At 46.6% G+C, this 19,495-nt stretch overlaps 1 protein-coding gene across 1 annotated transcript; it reads left to right on the top strand.

The window, feature by feature from the left end:
- Positions 1 to 917: 917 nt before the first annotated feature.
- On the top strand, positions 918 to 14,711 carry LOC126203993 (loricrin-like). Its single transcript, XM_049938425.1, has 5 exons — positions 918 to 924; positions 1,281 to 1,512; positions 1,598 to 1,781; positions 11,220 to 11,299; positions 12,782 to 14,711. Exons 1-5 carry the CDS (start codon positions 918 to 920, stop codon positions 14,709 to 14,711), a joined length of 2,433 nt encoding a protein of 810 aa, XP_049794382.1.
- Positions 14,712 to 19,495: the final 4,784 nt, after the last annotated feature.

Here is a 19,495-nt window from a genome sequence, read left to right on the forward strand (position 1 = left end):
AACTCACCAAGAGTTTGCGGCAGATTTGAATGCACCATAGAAGATAATATACATGGCAGACAAATGATGGCCTATAAAATAGTTAAGGCTCTGGACAATGAAAAAAGAAATGTAACAAATATAAACGCAATCGAAGAAAAACAATGGATACAACATTCTGGAGATTTGTGGTCCAATAACACCCTGAAAAAAGGACAAGAAAACGATGAGCCCATTTATGGAAATGTAGATCCGATTACTTTAGAGAAAACAGAAACAGCATTCAAAGAAATTAAGAATAGGAAGGCTACACCACGGCAGGGTCATCTGAATCTGATTAACAGACGTCGAAGTGGATATCAGACTCCAAGCTCCTGGTCGCATGGGCCAAATTATGACTACATTAAAAAAATAAACGAATAAAATAAAAAATAAAAAAAGACACTGGAAACAGGTGTGAATAAGTGGGGAATAAATATTGTGAATACGGGATATAAAATATACACAAGAATATTAAATGAAAGTGCACGAGCCATCATAGACCTTTGGTTACTACAAGAACAAAACAGCTTTAGAAAGAGACCCTCCTGATGAGATACCACTTCTACATTTAAGCAGACAAAAGAAGGCATATAATGTTGAAAAAGACTCAAAGACTATATCTAAATTACATAATTAAAGCAGTTTATATACAAGAAACAACAATCAACCTACATGTTTGAAATGGAAAGCACAGTAAAAAGTTACATATCCTCCTGAGACCTGATGTCCATTATAATGGACATCGAGTTTACTGTCCTGCTGTCAGAGATTCTGCGTTTTCCGTTGTAATACCTGTGGCACATTTGAATGGATTGTTTGCTGCAGCCATCTGGCGGGACAAACAGTCACTACAATCACTTGGCGCCAAGTAACAGCTTTGTTTACGACGTGTTACGATGGCAGGTGAGTTCCCCGTCATTATTGTGTATTTTTCGAAACTTATTTGATGAAAAGAAGGACCTATTGTAGACAGTATCTATAAGTGGTGCTTATACGACTTTTCTGTGCAATAAAGTTTGGTAGTACTGTGTATTTCCATAAGTTATTGTTGCAAAACAGTAATGTCCACTATAGTGGACGCTGGGACTTGCGGCCACATTTCTGAGCACTATTTCGTAGGAATTAGTGGTGATTACCTTCGCTAATTTCCAATACATTTCGTGTTGTGACTGTTGCTCAATGACATTATGTGATGCACTACTATCATTATTTTCTGTAAGGAAAGTAGGCACTATGTTAAAACAATCATTTTCTTAAAGGATACACATCAAAGCTCAGTTCAGAAGAAATTTTAGAACTTCTTTTGAATGGAGACGTGTCAGATCTTGAGATTAGTGAGGAGGAGGATGGTGATTTTGATCTTGCAGATGATGCTGTGCAACAATCGAATGTTCCTTCCCCAAGTGAACAGAGTAGCAGCTGCACTGATAATTCTGATGATGACGAGAGTTCTTCGCAGAATCGCAGGATGTTTTGGGACAAATGCGAAAGGTAAGTGAGATACCTTCTTGTAAACAATTTTCTATTATTCCTGATATTTTCGATCTTTCCTTGATGCTTTGTTTCCAAATTTCAGGTTTGAGGGACTCCAGGCTACCTTCTCGCCCACGGAAGTTGCAGAACATAATGAGAAGCAGATCAAGGACTACTTTCAGCAATACTTTGACTTGGCCTTTTTTAAGGATACTTCTGAACTTACCAATATGAGATATTTACAGCAGACTGGAACGTCTTTAAAGCTGTCTGCCAAGGAATTGCGGGTATTTATTGGAGCAACAATACTAATGTCTTGTTTGAGATACCCTAGAGTTAGGATGTACTGGGGTAAAACAACAAGAGTTATTAGCATTACTGAAATTATGACTCGAGACCGATACTTCACCATTAGAAGTAATTTGAAGGTGACAGACGATAATGCTGTAACAGAGGAAACTAGAAGGAAAGATAAGTTGTGGAAAATAAGGCCACTTTTAGAACGTGTAAAGAGAGCATGCCTCAGTTTACCTCGATCTCCTGAAGTGGCCGTGGATGAACAAATGATCCCGTTTACTGGAGCATGTGCAATAAAACAATTTGTCAGGGGAAAGCCAAATCCTGAAGGGCTTAAAAATTTTGTGTTGGCTGCTCCTTCAGGACTAGTCCTTGACTTTGAGATTTATCAGGGTAAAGGAACATTCCCAGAAGCTATTGGTCAACAATTAAAACAAGGAATAGGGGCCTCAGCAGTCCTCAGGCTTTGCCAGAGCCTTCCAGAAGGAACACATGTGTTCTTTGATAGGTATTTTACCTCTGTTCCGTTACTGGAATCATTGGCTGAAAAAAACTTGCCTGCCACTGGAACAATCATGAAGTCAAGAATACCCAGAGCAGTCCATCTGACAGCAGACAAGATTCTTGCAAATCAAGGACGTGGGTCTGTTGACCAGACAGTGAGAAAAGACAAACTCATTTCTATTGTAAAATGGTATGACCAAAAGCCAGTCATAACTGCATCGACGAAGGTTGGGAAGAACCCTATGGATCAATGTAAAAGGTGGTCGAAAAAAGATCGGAGATACATTCAGGTTCCCCGTCCAGCAGTAATCAGCTGCTACAATCAAAATATGGGTGGCATAGACCTGATTGACAGAATGATGAGTTTTTACAGGATCTGCACCAGAACCAAAAAGCGGACCGTAAAAACTATTTTTCACTTCATAGATCTGGGAATTACAAATAGCTGGATTCAGTACAGAAGTGACAGAATTAAGAACGATGAGCCAAAGAAGAATATCCTGCAGTACCTTGATTTCAAAATTAGAATTGCTGAGCATTTGTTAAGGGGCCAAGAGGAACAACATTCTGATGAAGATGATGAGGAGTCAACTCCTAAAAGGCGAAGATTACTGCCGCCACAATCACCTTCACCTTCTGTAACCCATTTACCAGAAATGACAGGGTTGAAAAATAGCATGAGGTGTAAGAACAGTGGCTGCACAAAGAAAACCAAAATAAGGTGCAAAGGTTGTTCAGTTTTCCTCTGTCTGACATCACAGAAAAACTGTTTCTCTGAGTATCATCAGAAATAAAACTCTCAAAATTTGTCATTTATTTTACTTTTTAAATTTATATTAATTATTTTAAATTAATAATCAGTGTATGATTCAAGTAATATCTGCATAATAAGACTGTATTTTGTTCAATAAACTAAAAATAAAGTACTTTTTTTACATTTTCAACTTTCTTTCTAATGTTTACTTATACGTCTCCAAGACCCAGTGTCCATTGTAATGGACACTTTACTTCTTTTCTAATGTTCACTTACATGTCTCCAAGACCCAGTGTCCATTGTAATGGACACTTCAGAAAACCATGAATTTAAAAGAAAAAAAGAAAAACTTTTGTGAATCTTATTTCACTACCTTCTGTTTAAAAGGTACAGAATATCTGTTTCCAAAAAAACCATGACAATTGTCGCCAGGTCTCAGGAGGATATAAAGCAAGGTGTAAGGCGTGGTTATACATTATTCCTATTTTGTTTACAATTTCGTAGGTGATTTAATTAGAGAATGGCTGTATCAAATTAACAGAGGCGTTTGTTGTGCACCAAATTATACGTTTAAGCCTACGGTATATGCTAATGATCGGACTGCAATGGCTCTGGCTCTGAGTACTATGGGACTCAACTGCTGAGGTCATCAGTCCCCTAGAACTTAGAACTACTTAAACCTAACTAACCTAAGGACAACACACACATCCATGCCCGAGGCAGGATTCGAACCTGCGACCGTAGCGGTCGCGCGGTTCCAGACTGTAGCGCCAGAACAGCTCGGCCACCAGCGGCCGGCGGACTGCAATAAATTAAAATTAAGACGAGCTGCAAATAGCAGTCTATATGTTGCAAAAGTTATGTGAGAATTATAATTTAAAAATTTTAATAAATGAAACAGAAGCATTGGGCTTGAAAGGTAAATATACTGTCAGAACCAAAACTGTTATCAGTGACACTACACTGAGGTGAGTCATGGGATATCGCCTTATATCGTGCCGTACCTTGTTTTGCACGGCGTAGCGCAGCCATCCGACGTTACAAGGTTTCGACAAGTCTTTGGGAGTACCCAGCAGAAATATTCAACCAGCTATTTTAACACCCCAAATATGGAACCCTTAATGAAAGCCCTTTTGTAGTCAAAGAAATAGCAAAATTAGTTATCCTGACATTGACGGGAGCTACTGACAACAAAATTAACACTATTGCAAGTTTGACTAACAGAAATACTATGTAACTAATAACGTTTATTATAAAGAAAGGACTAAATGAAATACTATCAGATGATACGAAGCTTGAAACTTTAAATAAATAATTCAAAGTATATTTTTTACGAAGGTTAAAACCCAGACCATAAATAGATCAGAGATAACATTTATCTAAGAATAGAGTTGCAGCCCCATCGAGCTGCGACTACAATGTAACACTGCAGTGGAGATGTTAATTCAGTCTCTCTTCTAGACGTCGCAATAATAGTGAGCCTATTGAACGCTACTACTCGTATATTGTTTCAAACCGATCTGAAGTTTTAAAAGTTTTCCACAGTATCGACTTGACGTACTAGTCAGAATTTCGAACTGAAGTAAAACATCATTTACAGTTTAGCCAGACAACGGAGCAGTTATTATATGTGAAAGAGAAGTAAATCGTGTGATACCCGATTAACGATGGGACTTAGCCTTCGTGATCTGTGATTGTCACGAACATCAAAGGACACAGCAATATACCAACCGCCGACATAAACTCTATTATTAGCCTTGAGTATGTAACAGCTACACGCGATCACGAAGAACTTAGCTACGCCGTGTTGTCGGAAGCTGTAGTCAATGTCAGAATCGCTGATGCAACTGCAGAAGTTGGAACATTATGGAGTAAGGGGAGTAGCTTACAATTGGTTCGCCTCCTACTTTAAGAACAGAAAGCAGAAGGTAATCCTCCGCAATATTGAGAGTGGTAATGATGTTCAGTCCCAATGGGGCACTGTTAAATGGGGCGTTCCCCAAGGGTCGGTGCTGGGGCCACTGCTGTTTCTTATTTATATAAATGATATGCCTTCTAGTATTACAGGTGATTCAAAAATATTTCTGTTTGCTGATGACACCACCTTGGTAGTGAAGGATCTTGTGTGTAATATTGAAACATTATCAAATAATGTAGTTCCTGAAATAAGTTCGTGGCTTGTGGAAAATAATTTGATGCTAAATCACAGTAAGACTCAGTTTTTACAGTTTCTAACTCACAATTCAACAAGAACCGATATTTTGATCTGACAGAATAGGCATATTATAAGCGAGACGGAACACTTCAAGTTCCGAGGCGTACGCATAGATAGTAATCTGTTGTGGAAAGCCCATGTTCAGGATCTTGTTCAGAAACTAAATGCCGCTTTATTTACCATTAGAACAGTATCTGAAATAAGTGACATTTTAACACGAAGAGTAGTATACTTCGCATATTTTCATACGCTTATGTCATATGCTATTATTTTTTGGGGTAATTCTTCTGATTCAAAAAGGGTATTTTTGGCTCAAAAACGGGCTGTTCGAGCTATGTATGGTATAAGTTCGAAAACCTCTTGTCGACCCCTATTCAATAGTCTGGTAATTTTGACATTGCCCTCACAGTATGTATTTTCTTTAATGTCGTTTGTTGTTAGCAATATTAGCTTATTCCCAAGAGTTAGCAGCTTTCACTCAGTTAATACTAGGCAGAAATCAAATCTGCATGTGGAATGCACTTCCTTGACTCTTGTGCAGAAAGGAGTGTAGTATTCTGCTGCATCCGTTTTCAATAAGCTACCACAAGAATTCAAAAATCTTAGCAGTAGCCCAAACGCTTTTAAGTCTAAACTGAAGAGTTCCCTCATGGCTCACTCCTATTCTGTCGAGGTGCTCCTGGAAGAGCTAAAAAATTTAAGCAAATTCCAGTGTTACATTCTTGATTTTCTTTATTTAAACTAACGACTTGTCGCCTGAATATGTTTCTTATATTTCATTTTATCTGTTTCCACAATCGTGTTATAATTTCATGTATTGACTCGTTCCATGATCATGGAGACTTCTCCTAAATGTGTCGTGTCGGCTACGTCATTAAATAGAAATTTACTGTGTAATTGTGAAATTATTTATTTCTTGAGGGAACGCAGAATTCAAAGATAATTTAGTATTTCATTAACAGTGAACAGCAACTTTACACCGAAATACTACCCTTTCTGTAGGCTGTCAGAAGAGTATTTTATCTCTGTAATTACGTCGTATTAGTTGTTGAATTAACACCGTAGCGACGCATTGACGGCGCTATCTTAATAAATCAACATCCTCGCAAAACTATGATGTGGCATCGGCTTGAGTGATGGACTTTATAATTCAAGATACCCTATTATCTGCGTTTGAGCACTCATTCGCAAACCGGGCATAAGAACTACAGTTATCACGTTCGCGTAAGCTGATCAGCCTGTCGCGAACACGCGAACCATATTTGGTTAATTGTTTCACATCAAGGGAGTTGTTGCCGTACCGAGCAGTGCAGTCGCTGTGGGTTCAAAGTAAAAAAGACCGACAGACTTCGAACACCAGTCCTTCAGTTTTAAACAAGGGCTGCTTACACATTCCCGCGTGCTGCTCCATCGATACGCAGAAACGAGGTGCGGCTAGAAAAAAACCGGACTGATGCTGGAAAAAACATTTATTTACAATTATTTACAATTTCATGTTATCTCCTTCAATGTACTCTCCTCCTCGGTCTCTACACCGCTCCATACGAATTTTCCACTGCACTGCTGCAGATCATTTTCGGTAAGTCCATACATTACTTCCGTCGCTTTTTCTTTTACTGCTTCAACAGTCTCAAATCTAGTTCCTTTCAAAGCTGACTTGACTTTAGGGAAAAGAAAAAAGTCACAGGGGGCCAAATCAGGTGAGTAGGGTGGATGATCTAAGATGGGAATATTGTGTTTTGCCAAAAACGTCTTCACTGACAACGCACTGTGAGCTGGGGCATTGTCTTGGTGAAGGATCCATGACTTTTTTCTCCACAAATCGTTCCGTTTTCTCCGTACTCGCTCACGTAGGGTAGCCAGGACGCTAATGTAGTAATGCTGATTCACTGTTTGTCCCTCTGGTACCCAATCAATGTGCACAATCCCTTTGATGTCAAAAAAAAACAATCATCATGGCCTTGAATTTCGATTTTGACATTCGTGCTTTTTTTTGTCGTGGAGAACCAGGAGTTTTCCAATGCATCGATTGGCGTTTAGTTTCGGGATCGTAAGTAAAAAACCACGATTCACCGCAAGTAATAACATTCTTCGGCATTCCTTCTGTTCAATTGTGAGACACTTTGGAACCATTTTTGAACACACTTTGTTCATGTTGAAACTTTCATGAAGAATCTGCCTAACACTTTCCTTGTCAACTCCTGTTAACTCAGACACTGCTCTGATTGTTAAACGGCGATCTTGTCGAACAAGTTTACCGATTTTTTCAATGTTTGCATCAGTTTTTGCTGACAATGGTCTGCCAGTGCGAGTGTCATCACTGGTGTCTTCGCGGCCATCTTTATATCGTTTAAACCACTCAAACACTTGTGTTCGCGATAAACAATCATCGCCGTACACTTGTTGTAACATTACAAACGTTTCACTTGCAGATTTTCCTAGTTTGAAACAAAATTTGATGTTAACACGCTGTTCTTTCTGTACACTCAACATTTTCCGACGCACAGACAAAACGTCAACTACTTAAAACAGACGCCACGGGCAGACTGAGTGCAGGAGGCAGATGAAACTCTAGCAGTAGGCGGAGCGAGAGTCACGTGACAGGCCACGCGACTTTCAGCCTTATTGCATTCGTTTTATTGTTTCACCAGTACTAGTCCGGTTTTTTTCTAGCCACACCTCGTATTAGTCTAATGGAGATAGTGTCTGACACAAATCGACCAAGCGATGAGTTCGTTTTTAACAGTTACAGATCGGAGTCGTCTCGATCGACGGACGCTGTTCCACGTCAACCAGACTGGCACAACCATCACCATCGAGCCGACACAAATCAAACGCCACACTGTCCATAACTACGAATGTGTTGACGGCGCAGGGTTTCGTGCACGAACTGACCTCTCGGTTATGTCCAACGTCGGGCGATCTGGGTGGCCAAGTCATTCGCTGGAATTGCCTTGGACGTTCTTCAAACCAATCGCGAACTGCGGTCCGGTGAGATGGCGCATTGCCAATCATAAAAATTCCACTGGAAAAATTAAGTCCATGACCGACTGCAAATGAGGTAGCCGAACATAACCACTTCCGGCGAATCGTCGGTTCAGTTGAACCAGAGGACCCAGACCATTATGGAGCCACAACCAGCTTGCGAAGTGCCTCGTTGATGACTTAGGTCCCTAGCTTCATGGGGTCTAAGCAGCAGTCGAACCCTACCATCAGCTCTTACCAACTGGAATCGGGGTGCATCTGACCAGGTCACACTTTTCCAGGTGTCTAGGGGCCAACCGTAATCATTACGGGATTATGGGCCCAGGCGAGGCGCTGCAAGCGATGGCATGCTGTTAGAAAAGGTAGTGGCGTCGATCGTCTGCTACCATAGCCCATTAACGGCAAACTTCGCCGCTCTGTCCTAAAGGATACGTTCTTCGTACGTCCCACAGTGATTTCTGCAGTTGTTTCAAGCAGTTGTTGCTTGTCCGTTAGACTTACAATTTTAAGCAAACGCCGCTGCTCTCGCTCGGTAAGTGAACGCCGTCGGCCACCTCCTTATCCGTGGTGAGAGGTAATGCCTGAAATGTGATACTTTCAGCACACTCTTGACAGAGTGAATCTCACGATATTTTATACGCTCATGATTTTCGAAGTGGAATGTTGCATCCGTTTAGCTCACACTACCATTCCGCGACCACAGTCTGTTAATTCCCGTCGTGCAGCTATAATCTATGTCTATGTCTACGTCTACGTCTACATCCATACTCCGCAAGCCACCTGACGGTGTGTGGCGGAGGGTACCTTGAGTACCTCTATCGGTTCTCCCTTCTATTCCAGTCTCGTATTGCTCGTGGAAAGAAAGATTGTCGGTATGCCTCTTTGTGGGCTCTAATCTCTCTGATTTTATCCTCATGGTCTCTTCGCGAAATATACTTAGGAGGGAGCAAAATACTGCTTGACTCCTCGGTGAAGGTATGTTCTCGAAATTTCAACAAAAGCCCGTACCGAGCTACTGAGCGTCTCTCCTGCAGAGTCTTCCACTGGAGTTTATCATCTCCGTAACGCTTTCGCGAATACTTAATGGTCCTGTAACGAAGCGCGCTGCTCTCCGTTGGATCTTCTCTATCTCTTCTATCAACCCTATCTGGTACGGATCCCACACTGCTGAGCAGTATTCAAGCAGTGGGCGAACAAGCGCACTGTAACCTACTTCCTTTGTTTTTGGATTGCATTTCCTTAGGATTCTTCCAATGAATCTCAGTCTGTTATCTGCTTAACCGACGATCAACTTTATATGATCATTCCATTTTAAATCACTCGTAACGCCTACTCTAAGATAATTTATGGAATTAACTGCTTCCAGTTGCTGACCTGCTATATTGTAGCTAAATGATAAATGATCTTTCTTTCTATGTATTCGCAGCACATTATACTTTTCTACATTGAAATAATCACGTCGGACAGCTTATTACATGAATCAGCTGAGTGCAAATGACGGAGCTGTCACTGCACTGCCTTTTTATGCCTTGTGTGACACTACCGTCATCTCTATATATATGTACATATCGCTACGTCATAAATCTTCTCACCTCAGTGTATACAGGCCAAATGGAAGAAGTCACCATGGAAGACAAAAGAAACAATGGTCAGATTTGTTTGGAAGCCGGAATAGGTTGCATTGCCTAAACTGAAGAAGAAGAAGAAGAAGTAGAAGAAGGAGAAGGAGAAGGAGAAGAAGAAGAACAACAACAACAACAAACTACAGCTTGTTTGACCCAATATCAGTCCAGACTTGTGGATCTAGGGGTTTTCCCAATCTTTGAAGCTCCCGGATCTTTTTTCCCATGGGTTCTGAGACCGATATATGACTTCTGGAATCAGACCATCTATGATACTCATCTGTAGCTTTCCCCCCGTTCCTATAAACCCAAACACATGACTATTCAGACTATTGTGAGCTCTCCGGTGCTGAAGGAGATAGGCAGAACTTTCAGGTAAGCCCCCATTATATGATAAATCGCAAAAAGCGCGGCAGAGATGAAAGCACAATTATGATCACCGACCTGAATCAGCCATGCTACTTCCACACTGATTTAGCATTGTCTCATGAACAATGATACCCAGTGTTCTTCACTTATTAATCTCGTCATGGATGGTGACGAAGCAACACCATAAACATTGAAACATCCCCTTAGAAAAATTTATTAATTACTGTGCTGAAAAACCTCTTACGTTATTTGACTTTCAAACAGCTGAGCAAAACTGAACGCACTCAGACATTTCTCTCTTTACTTATTCTGATCAACACTAAACTGACACACAATATTTTATATTTGCTGACTTTCAATAATCCCTACAAAAGAATGGCCCTGACTAACAATAACCTATACATTTCTTAAATCACTTACCTCAGAAAAATCTTCGTTACTCGAACTACTGCAATACAGCGAGCGCCAATACTGCCAGCAAAATAAAAGATTCTAACTACTGAAGGCACTAAGTACTGATAGACATAGTTAGCAAATGAAAGATTTTCATGATATCCAGTATTACAAATTTACTCTTTCTGATCGACACGCATCCAGATCGTCCGCTCTCAAAATTCTGCCGTCTCTCTCCCCACATCCACCACTGCTGGCGGGTCACCTCCAACTGCACCACGCTACGCGCTGTTCACATCCAACCGCCCAACACTACAATAGCAAATATTCCAACAATGCCAACCACAGATTGCACACAGCACAGTCAGTGATTTTTATACAGCGCGCTACGTGGCGTTACCAACATAAAAACCTAAACAGCCTACTTACATACAACCTCTCAAGGACGTTTCAGGCCTGTATCGCACTCGAGAGACGCTACACGTTAGAAAGAGCGTGGGGTGACTAGTACTCGTTTTGTAGCGTCAGACAGCGAATGACACGAACGAATTTAATGGAACAGGAAGCGATGCATGCGATCAGTTAGGCTAGTACCAAGTGTGGTGGTGGTGGTGGTGGTGGTGGTGGTGGTGGTGGTGGTGATGATGATGATGATGATGATGTTTGGTTTGTGGAGCGCTCAACTGCGCAGATATCAGCCCCCGTACAAATTCCCAAGCTTTGCTCAGTCCAATCGCGCCACTTTCAGGAGTGATGATGAAATGATGAGTACAATACTAACACCCAGTCATCTCGAGGCAGGTGAAAACCCCTGACCCCGCCGTGAATCGAACCGGGGACCCCGTGCTCGGGAAGCGAGAACGCAACCGCGAGACCACGAGCTGCGGACGCTAGTAACAAGTGTGATCAGAGGCAGAGGGGTGAGGGCGAGAAGCGGCGCGCGAGCTGAGAAGCCGTTTTTGTGGCGAGTTGGGCGGTGCCGCCGTACAGACAGGTCGCCGCGTCCGCCGTTCCGGAAGAGGGCCGCGTCACAATGGGCCCCATCCTCAGCTCTCGTTCCCTCTCCTCAGCGGGCTACAGACTGCCCGGAAGCTAAGCCGTGCAGAATGCGTCGCAGTCAGAGCGCCACTTCCTGTGCGCAAAGGGGTCACGCAGTTGCCTACGGGACGCACACTGGGATGACTAAAGTCACGTGGGGCGACCTAAAGTCACGTGGGGCGACCTAAAGTCACGTGGGGCGACCTAAAGTCACGTGGGGCGACCTAAAGTCACGTGGGGCGACCTAAAGTCACGTGGGGCGACCTAAAGTCACGTGGGGCGACCTAAAGTCACGTGGGGCGACCTAAAGTCACGTGGGGCGACCTAAAGTCACGTGGGGCGACCTAAAGTCACGTGGGGCGACCTAAAGTCACGTGGGGCGACCTAAAGTCACGTGGGGCGACCTAAAGTCACGTGGGGCGACCTAAAGTCACGTGGGGCGACCTAAAGTCACGTGGGGCGACCTAAAGTCACGTGGGGCGACCTAAAGTCACGTGGGGCGACCTAAAGTCACGTGGGGCGACCTAAAGTCACGTGGGGCGACCTAAAGTCACGTGGGGCGACCTAAAGTCACGTGGGGCGACCTAAAGTCACGTGGGGCGACCTAAAGTCACGTGGGGCGACCTAAAGTCACGTGGGGCGACCTAAAGTCACGTGGGGCGACCTAAAGTCACGTGGGGCGACCTAAAGTCACGTGGGGCGACCTAAAGTCACGTGGGGCGACCTAAAGTCACGTGGGGCGACCTAAAGTCACGTGGGGCGACCTAAAGTCACGTGGGGCGACCTAAAGTCACGTGGGGCGACCTAAAGTCACGTGGGGCGACCTAAAGTCACGTGGGGCGACCTAAAGTCACGTGGGGCGACCTAAAGTCACGTGGGGCGACCTAAAGTCACGTGGGGCGACCTAAAGTCACGTGGGGCGACCTAAAGTCACGTGGGGCGACCTAAAGTCACGTGGGGCGACCTAAAGTCACGTGGGGCGACCTAAAGTCACGTGGGGCGACCTAAAGTCACGTGGGGCGACCTAAAGTCACGTGGGGCGACCTAAAGTCACGTGGGGCGACCTAAAGTCACGTGGGGCGACCTAAAGTCACGTGGGGCGACCTAAAGTCACGTGGGGCGACCTAAAGTCACGTGGGGCGACCCAAAGTCACGTGGGGCGACCCAAAGTCACGTGGGGCGACCCAAAGTCACGTGGGGCGACCCAAAGTCACGTGGGGGCGACCCAAAGTCACGTGGGGGCGACCCAAAGTCACGTGGGGGCGACCCAAAGTCACGTGGGGGCGACCCAAAGTCACGTGGGGGCGACCCAAAGTCACGTGGGGGCGACCCAAAGTCACGTGGGGGCGACCCAAAGTCACGTGGGGGCGACCCAAAGTCACGTGGGGGCGACCCAAAGTCACGTGGGGGCGACCCAAAGTCACGTGGGGGCGACCCAAAGTCACGTGGGGGCGACCCAAAGTCACGTGGGGGCGACCCAAAGTCACGTGGGGGCGACCCAAAGTCACGTGGGGGCGACCCAAAGTCACGTGGGGGCGACCCAAAGTCACGTGGGGGCGACCCAAAGTCACGTGGGGGCGACCCAAAGTCACGTGGGGGCGACCCAAAGTCACGTGGGGGCGACCCAAAGTCACGTGGGGGCGACCCAAAGTCACGTGGGGGCGACCCAAAGTCACGTGGGGGCGACCCAAAGTCACGTGGGGGCGACCCAAAGTCACGTGGGGGCGACCCAAAGTCACGTGGGGGCGACCCAAAGTCACGTGGGGGCGACCCAAAGTCACGTGGGGGCGACCCAAAGTCACGTGGGGGCGACCCAAAGTCACGTGGGGGCGACCCAAAGTCACGTGGGGGCGACCCAAAGTCACGTGGGGGCGACCCAAAGTCACGTGGGGGCGACCCAAAGTCACGTGGGGGCGACCCAAAGTCACGTGGGGGCGACCCAAAGTCACGTGGGGGCGACCCAAAGTCACGTGGGGGCGACCCAAAGTCACGTGGGGGCGACCCAAAGTCACGTGGGGGCGACCCAAAGTCACGTGGGGGCGACCCAAAGTCACGTGGGGGCGACCCAAAGTCACGTGGGGGCGACCCAAAGTCACGTGGGGGCGACCCAAAGTCACGTGGGGGCGACCCAAAGTCACGTGGGGGCGACCCAAAGTCACGTGGGGGCGACCCAAAGTCACGTGGGGGCGACCCAAAGTCACGTGGGGGCGACCCAAAGTCACGTGGGGGCGACCCAAAGTCACGTGGGGGCGACCCAAAGTCACGTGGGGGCGACCCAAAGTCACGTGGGGGCGACCCAAAGTCACGTGGGGGCGACCCAAAGTCACGTGGGGGCGACCCAAAGTCACGTGGGGGCGACCCAAAGTCACGTGGGGGCGACCCAAAGTCACGTGGGGGCGACCCAAAGTCACGTGGGGGCGACCCAAAGTCACGTGGGGGCGACCCAAAGTCACGTGGGGGCGACCCAAAGTCACGTGGGGGCGACCCAAAGTCACGTGGGGGCGACCCAAAGTCACGTGGGGGCGACCCAAAGTCACGTGGGGGCGACCCAAAGTCACGTGGGGGCGACCCAAAGTCACGTGGGGGCGACCCAAAGTCACGTGGGGGCGACCCAAAGTCACGTGGGGGCGACCCAAAGTCACGTGGGGGCGACCCAAAGTCACGTGGGGGCGACCCAAAGTCACGTGGGGGCGACCCAAAGTCACGTGGGGGCGACCCAAAGTCACGTGGGGCGACCCAAAGTCACGTGGGGCGACCCAAAGTCACGTGGGGCGACCCAAAGTCACGTGGGGCGACCCAAAGTCACGTGGGGCGACCCAAAGTCACGTGGGGCGACCCAAAGTCACGTGGGGCGACCCAAAGTCACGTGGGGCGACCCAAAGTCACGTGGGGCGACCCAAAGTCACGTGGGGCGACCCAAAGTCACGTGGGGCGACCCAAAGTCACGTGGGGCGACCCAAAGTCACGTGGGGCGACCCAAAGTCACGTGGGGCGACCCAAAGTCACGTGGGGCGACCCAAAGTCACGTGGGGCGACCTAAAGTCACGTGGGGCGACCTAAAGTCACGTGGGGCGACCTAAAGTCACGTGGGGCGACCTAAAGTCACGTGGGGGCGACCTAAAGTCACGTGGGACCACCTTTTGCCCAGCGTAGTGTTGCAGTCCTATCTGCTACGGATTCAACAGGTCGGTGCAAGTCTCCTGCAAAAACTTTGAGCTACGCTACCTCTACGCTGTCCATAATTGCGAAAGTGTTGCGGTGCAGGATTTTGTGCGCAAACTGACCTCTCCATTACTCCCATAAGCATGTCGGGCGATCTGGATGCCGAAATCATCCTGTCGAATTTTCCAGAATGTTCCTCCACACTTTGAATGCATCGGCAGATGGGTCATCACGAAAAGTGTTAGTAGAATACCTGAGGGACCTAGATTAGGTATGAACTTGTAGATCAAACCGATTGAGACCAGATCCCATTCCCATACCGCCTGTGCGTGGGCTGGCCGACTTCCATCACGCCACGTACATGACTAGGAGGGGGGGCGGGGGGTCAACACCACCGATTGCGACAAAGCACCGGATACGACGTAGGTTAAGTTAGTTTTGTAGGACTTAGATTAGGACATTAATTTAGGGAACTGCAGCGATTACTAACCTTGGCCAGCCCAGTGCCAGGGGCATGCTCCTCGGGTTTAGCTCGTGGAGCCTGGCTATCCTAAGTAGGTTTGTACTCTACTGGCACACCTGTGACGCTGAAGGTAATAATCATATTAGATTAGTTAAGTAACAAGCAGTTAGATCAAACTGCCCATTGTCGTAGAAAACTAAAACTAACACATTGTAGTAGTTAACTGTAGCTCAATAACATAAATGCAATTGTAAAAGCTGCATTGTAATCCAATTTATGTATCATTTCATGACCCACTAATCATCTTAGGAGGTGCGTTAATATTGTATAATTAGTACTGCTTATGAAATAAAGATTAAAAAAAAAAACAATCGTAAACAACTGTGGAATGGTGAAGTGGCGCATTGTCATCCATAAAAATTCCATTGTTGTTTGGGAACGAAGTCTACGAATTGCTGCAAATGGACTCCAAGTAGCCGAACACAGTCATTCCCGGTCAATGATCAGTTCGACCAGAAGAACCAGTCAATTCCATGTAAACACAGCACACATCATTATAGAGCCACCACCAGCTCGCACAGTGCCTTGTAAACAACTTGGGTCCATGGCTTTGTGAGGTCTGCGCCACACCCTAAGCCTACCGTAAGCTCTTACCAACTGAAATCGACTCATCTGACCAAACCACGGTTCTCCAGTCCTCTAGGATCCAACTGATATGGTTATGAGCCCATGGGAGGAGATATCGTGCTGGTAGCAAATGCACTCGCGCCGCGCCTCTGCTGTCACAGCCAGATTTCGCCACACTATCCTAACGGCTACGTACGCCCCACATTCAATTCCGCAGGTATTTCACCCAATGTTGCTTGTCTGTTAGCACTGACAGCTCTACGCAGAGCACTGCTGAAGTCCACCAGTTTCCTTTTATCACCAGCCCTAAGAGCTTGCACTAATTGTGGTCTGTATGGTTTATAGACACCGCAGCACTTGCCAGAGAGTCGTATGAGGCATTACCATTTCTCTACTTGCACGGAGAGTAGGCTTTCCTGAACTCCGCTCAAAAGTAGGTCGAATTATTCCCACCATGACATCAGAAATGCGATGTCGAACGGAACGCTTACCTTTACACAAGCACCCTGTCTCTTCAGACTGTCTACAAATGTTTTTGGGTGCAGGCGGATCAACACTACAACGCCGACGAGAAGCATGGTAGACCGAAATCACTGACACTCTCGTCGCAAACGACAGCACACAAGACGCGTTCTGTTAAGAGGACGCCATCTTACTTCTGACTGATTACGAACTAAGAAGACGCATCAGTTGACATCTAATAGCGATTTTCTAGGTCACGCTCATTCTAACAACACACATTTCCTTGCTGGCACGTCGCAGGTTTCGTAATTTTTAGTGTCCAAAATCAGGTCATTCTTTTTGAAACATCCTGTAAGATTCGCTGAAGACATGTTGACATCTGTGAAAGTGAAAGGACCTATCGAATGGAATCAACGTTTTACCGAGTGCAGAGTGTGGATTGAGAATGAACCAATGCAGAAGAAAATGATGAGGAGTAGTAGAAATGGAACTACGGGGCGCACGCACACTTTCGTGAATTTCGCATTGTTACTCTCAGCAGGCAGGCAGCTGGCAGTTTTCTCACTGCGAGCTTTCGAGTCGTCATGGACGTTGCAGCTCTCGCCACCAGCGTCCACGAGCTGGCGACCGAGGAGTCCTATTGGGGTCTAACCAGAAGCAGCGGAACGGAGCAGTCATCGGAAGGAGGAAGACGTTGGGAGCTGGCGGTTTTTAAGCGGGAGCACGAACGAGCAACGGGACAGCGCCATGACCGTCCAGTTGGAACCATAGCAAACGGACAGTGGTGCCTTCTACACAGAGCGGTGCCGGCCGGTTTGGTTTATGGCGCTTGTTCAGTATTGTTGCTGGAGTGTTGGGACACTGCCTGCACCTTGCACAGGGTGGCCAGTAAGTTCCTTCGTGCGTGCAATTACTTCACTGTAACTGTAATAACATGTACAGTTATTGACGAAATAAATCTCGGGTGAACAGCCTGGTATGAGTGTGCATAGGAGACAATGTTTCAGCAATCGACCACGTTGCCATCATCAGGTGCGCTGATGTACTGACCGTCGGTGGGCCGGCGCCGTGTATATATAGGACAATCCCCCTCCCGCTCCTCCCTCAGTCGGTGCGGACCGCGCCCCGCGCGTGGTCCAGGTGCAGCGTCCGTTCTCCCGCCGTCTGGGCGCTGCGTCCCAGGTCTTCTCGTTCAGGAGGGTCTGCCGGAACCGCTCTCGTTATTCTTCCCTCCTGCCCCGAAGCGCCTAGAGAGGAGCGGGAGGGGGGGGATTGTCCTATATATACATGGCGCCGGCCCACCGCCGGTCAGTACAACAGCGCTCCTGATGATGGCAACGTGGCCGATTGCCGAAATGTTGTGTCCTATGCACGTTCATATCAGGCTGTTCACCCGAGATTTATTTCGTCATAAAATACGCCTGGAGAAATTGAAGAATCACATGTACAGTTATTGTTCAGAACAGCTGTGTATGCAATACCATTATCCCTACACAGCTCGATACTACGCCTCCGGCGTTTTGTCATCGTCCGATAGTCCACTGACGGTCATCGGCTGGAGTGCTCGTGGGCGAAAGTCAATTTTCGTGAGGAGTTGCACTGTGCTCCTTTCAGTTCCAAGGTCTGCGGTCAGGGCCCGCATCTCGTGGTCGTGCGGTAGCGTTCTCGCTTCCCACGCCCGGGTTCCCGGGTTCGATTACCGGCGGGGTCAGGGATTCTCTCTGCCTCGTGATGGCTGGGTGTTGTGTGATGTCCTTAGGTTAGTTAGGTTTAAGTAGTTCTGAGTTCTAGGGGACTGATGACCATAGATGTTAAGTCCCATAGTGCTCAGAGCCATTTGAACCATTTTTTCTGCGGTCAGGATTACAAGGGGTTCGGCTGTAGCCACTCATGTCCGCCTTTTTCCGGTCGTGTTTGGCCAGATGTTTCCGACTCTGGCCTGTCCGGCTTTTGTTAGGTCTTTTAGCGACGACGTAGAGAACGCAAAATTGAGGTCCACCCTACATACACAAACACACAGAGCGACAACACTGCCTTGGTCCGCACTGACTGCTACCGCCATGCGGCAGCGCAGCCGAGTAGCTGCTGGAGTACCGGTTATTCTTCGCGTTTAACATACATATCGATAAAACGGATATCGCACTAGTGTCAGGAAGTCGTTTTTGAAAGTATTTGTACGGAGTGTAGCCATGTATGGAAGTGAAACATGGACGATAAATAGTTTAAGACAAGAAGAGAATAGAAGCTTTCGAAATGTGGTGCTACAGAAGAATGCTGAAGATTAGATGGGTAGATCACATCACTAATGAGGAGGTATTGAATAGAATTGGGGAGGAGTTTGTGGCACAACTTGACTAGAAGAAGGGATCGGTTGGTAGGACATGTTCTGAGGCATCAAGGGATCAGCAATTTAGTACTGGAGGGTAGCATGGAGTGTAAAAATCGTAGAGGGGGACCAAGAGATGAATACACTAAGCAGATTCAGAAGGATGTAGGCTGCAGTACATACTGGGAGATGAAGAGGCTTGCACAGGATACAGTAGCATGGAGAGCTGCATCAAACCAGTCTCAGGACTGAAGACCACAACAACAACAACAGCACTAGAGCAATATGGGACCGCTCAACTGAATGGACAAGTAAAATTCCGCTTCAAAAATTATGTTTCTCGTAAACCGAACCAGACTGACGTTTTCCATCGACACTGGAGGTCGCGTGCAAGACTTGATAATCATTATTTGTTATGGGCTGACTCCAGCTGCACGTTTCGAAAACAAAATTGCTAACACCTGCCGAAAGACCAGAGAAAATGATCCTAGCTACTCTTCAGAGACATTCCATATATGTTCATGTCTTATGTTTTTCCTCTAAGTTCGAATGAAGAACTTGTGATTTCTTTTGACGCAAGATTATCTTAGGAAGAAAACAGAGTAATTAATTGGTATCATAGCTTCCAAATGATAAGTCTCTTTTATGACTGTATTTCTTCGCTAGAAGCACGTTTAAGGTTTACCTCGCAAACAACTGACTGTAATTTATTACTGATAAATGACTGAGAATACTCAGTTGATTCGATATTTGTTTAAAATGAGTAGTACGGCTGCACTATCTG

This window comes from Schistocerca nitens, chromosome 9 (genome assembly GCF_023898315.1).
Source record: "Schistocerca nitens isolate TAMUIC-IGC-003100 chromosome 9, iqSchNite1.1, whole genome shotgun sequence".
Classification (NCBI taxonomy): Eukaryota; Metazoa; Arthropoda; class Insecta; order Orthoptera; family Acrididae; genus Schistocerca; species Schistocerca nitens.

Coding starts and splice junctions, on each gene's coding strand:
- LOC126203993 (XM_049938425.1), top strand. Junction 1,513..1,597: donor TTTTGGGACAAATGCGAAAG/GTAAGTGAGATA, acceptor TCCAAATTTCAG/GTTTGAGGGACTCCAGGCTA. Junction 11,300..12,781: donor GATGATGATGATGATGTTTG/GTTTGTGGAGCG, acceptor GGCGACCTAAAG/TCACGTGGGGCGACCTAAAG.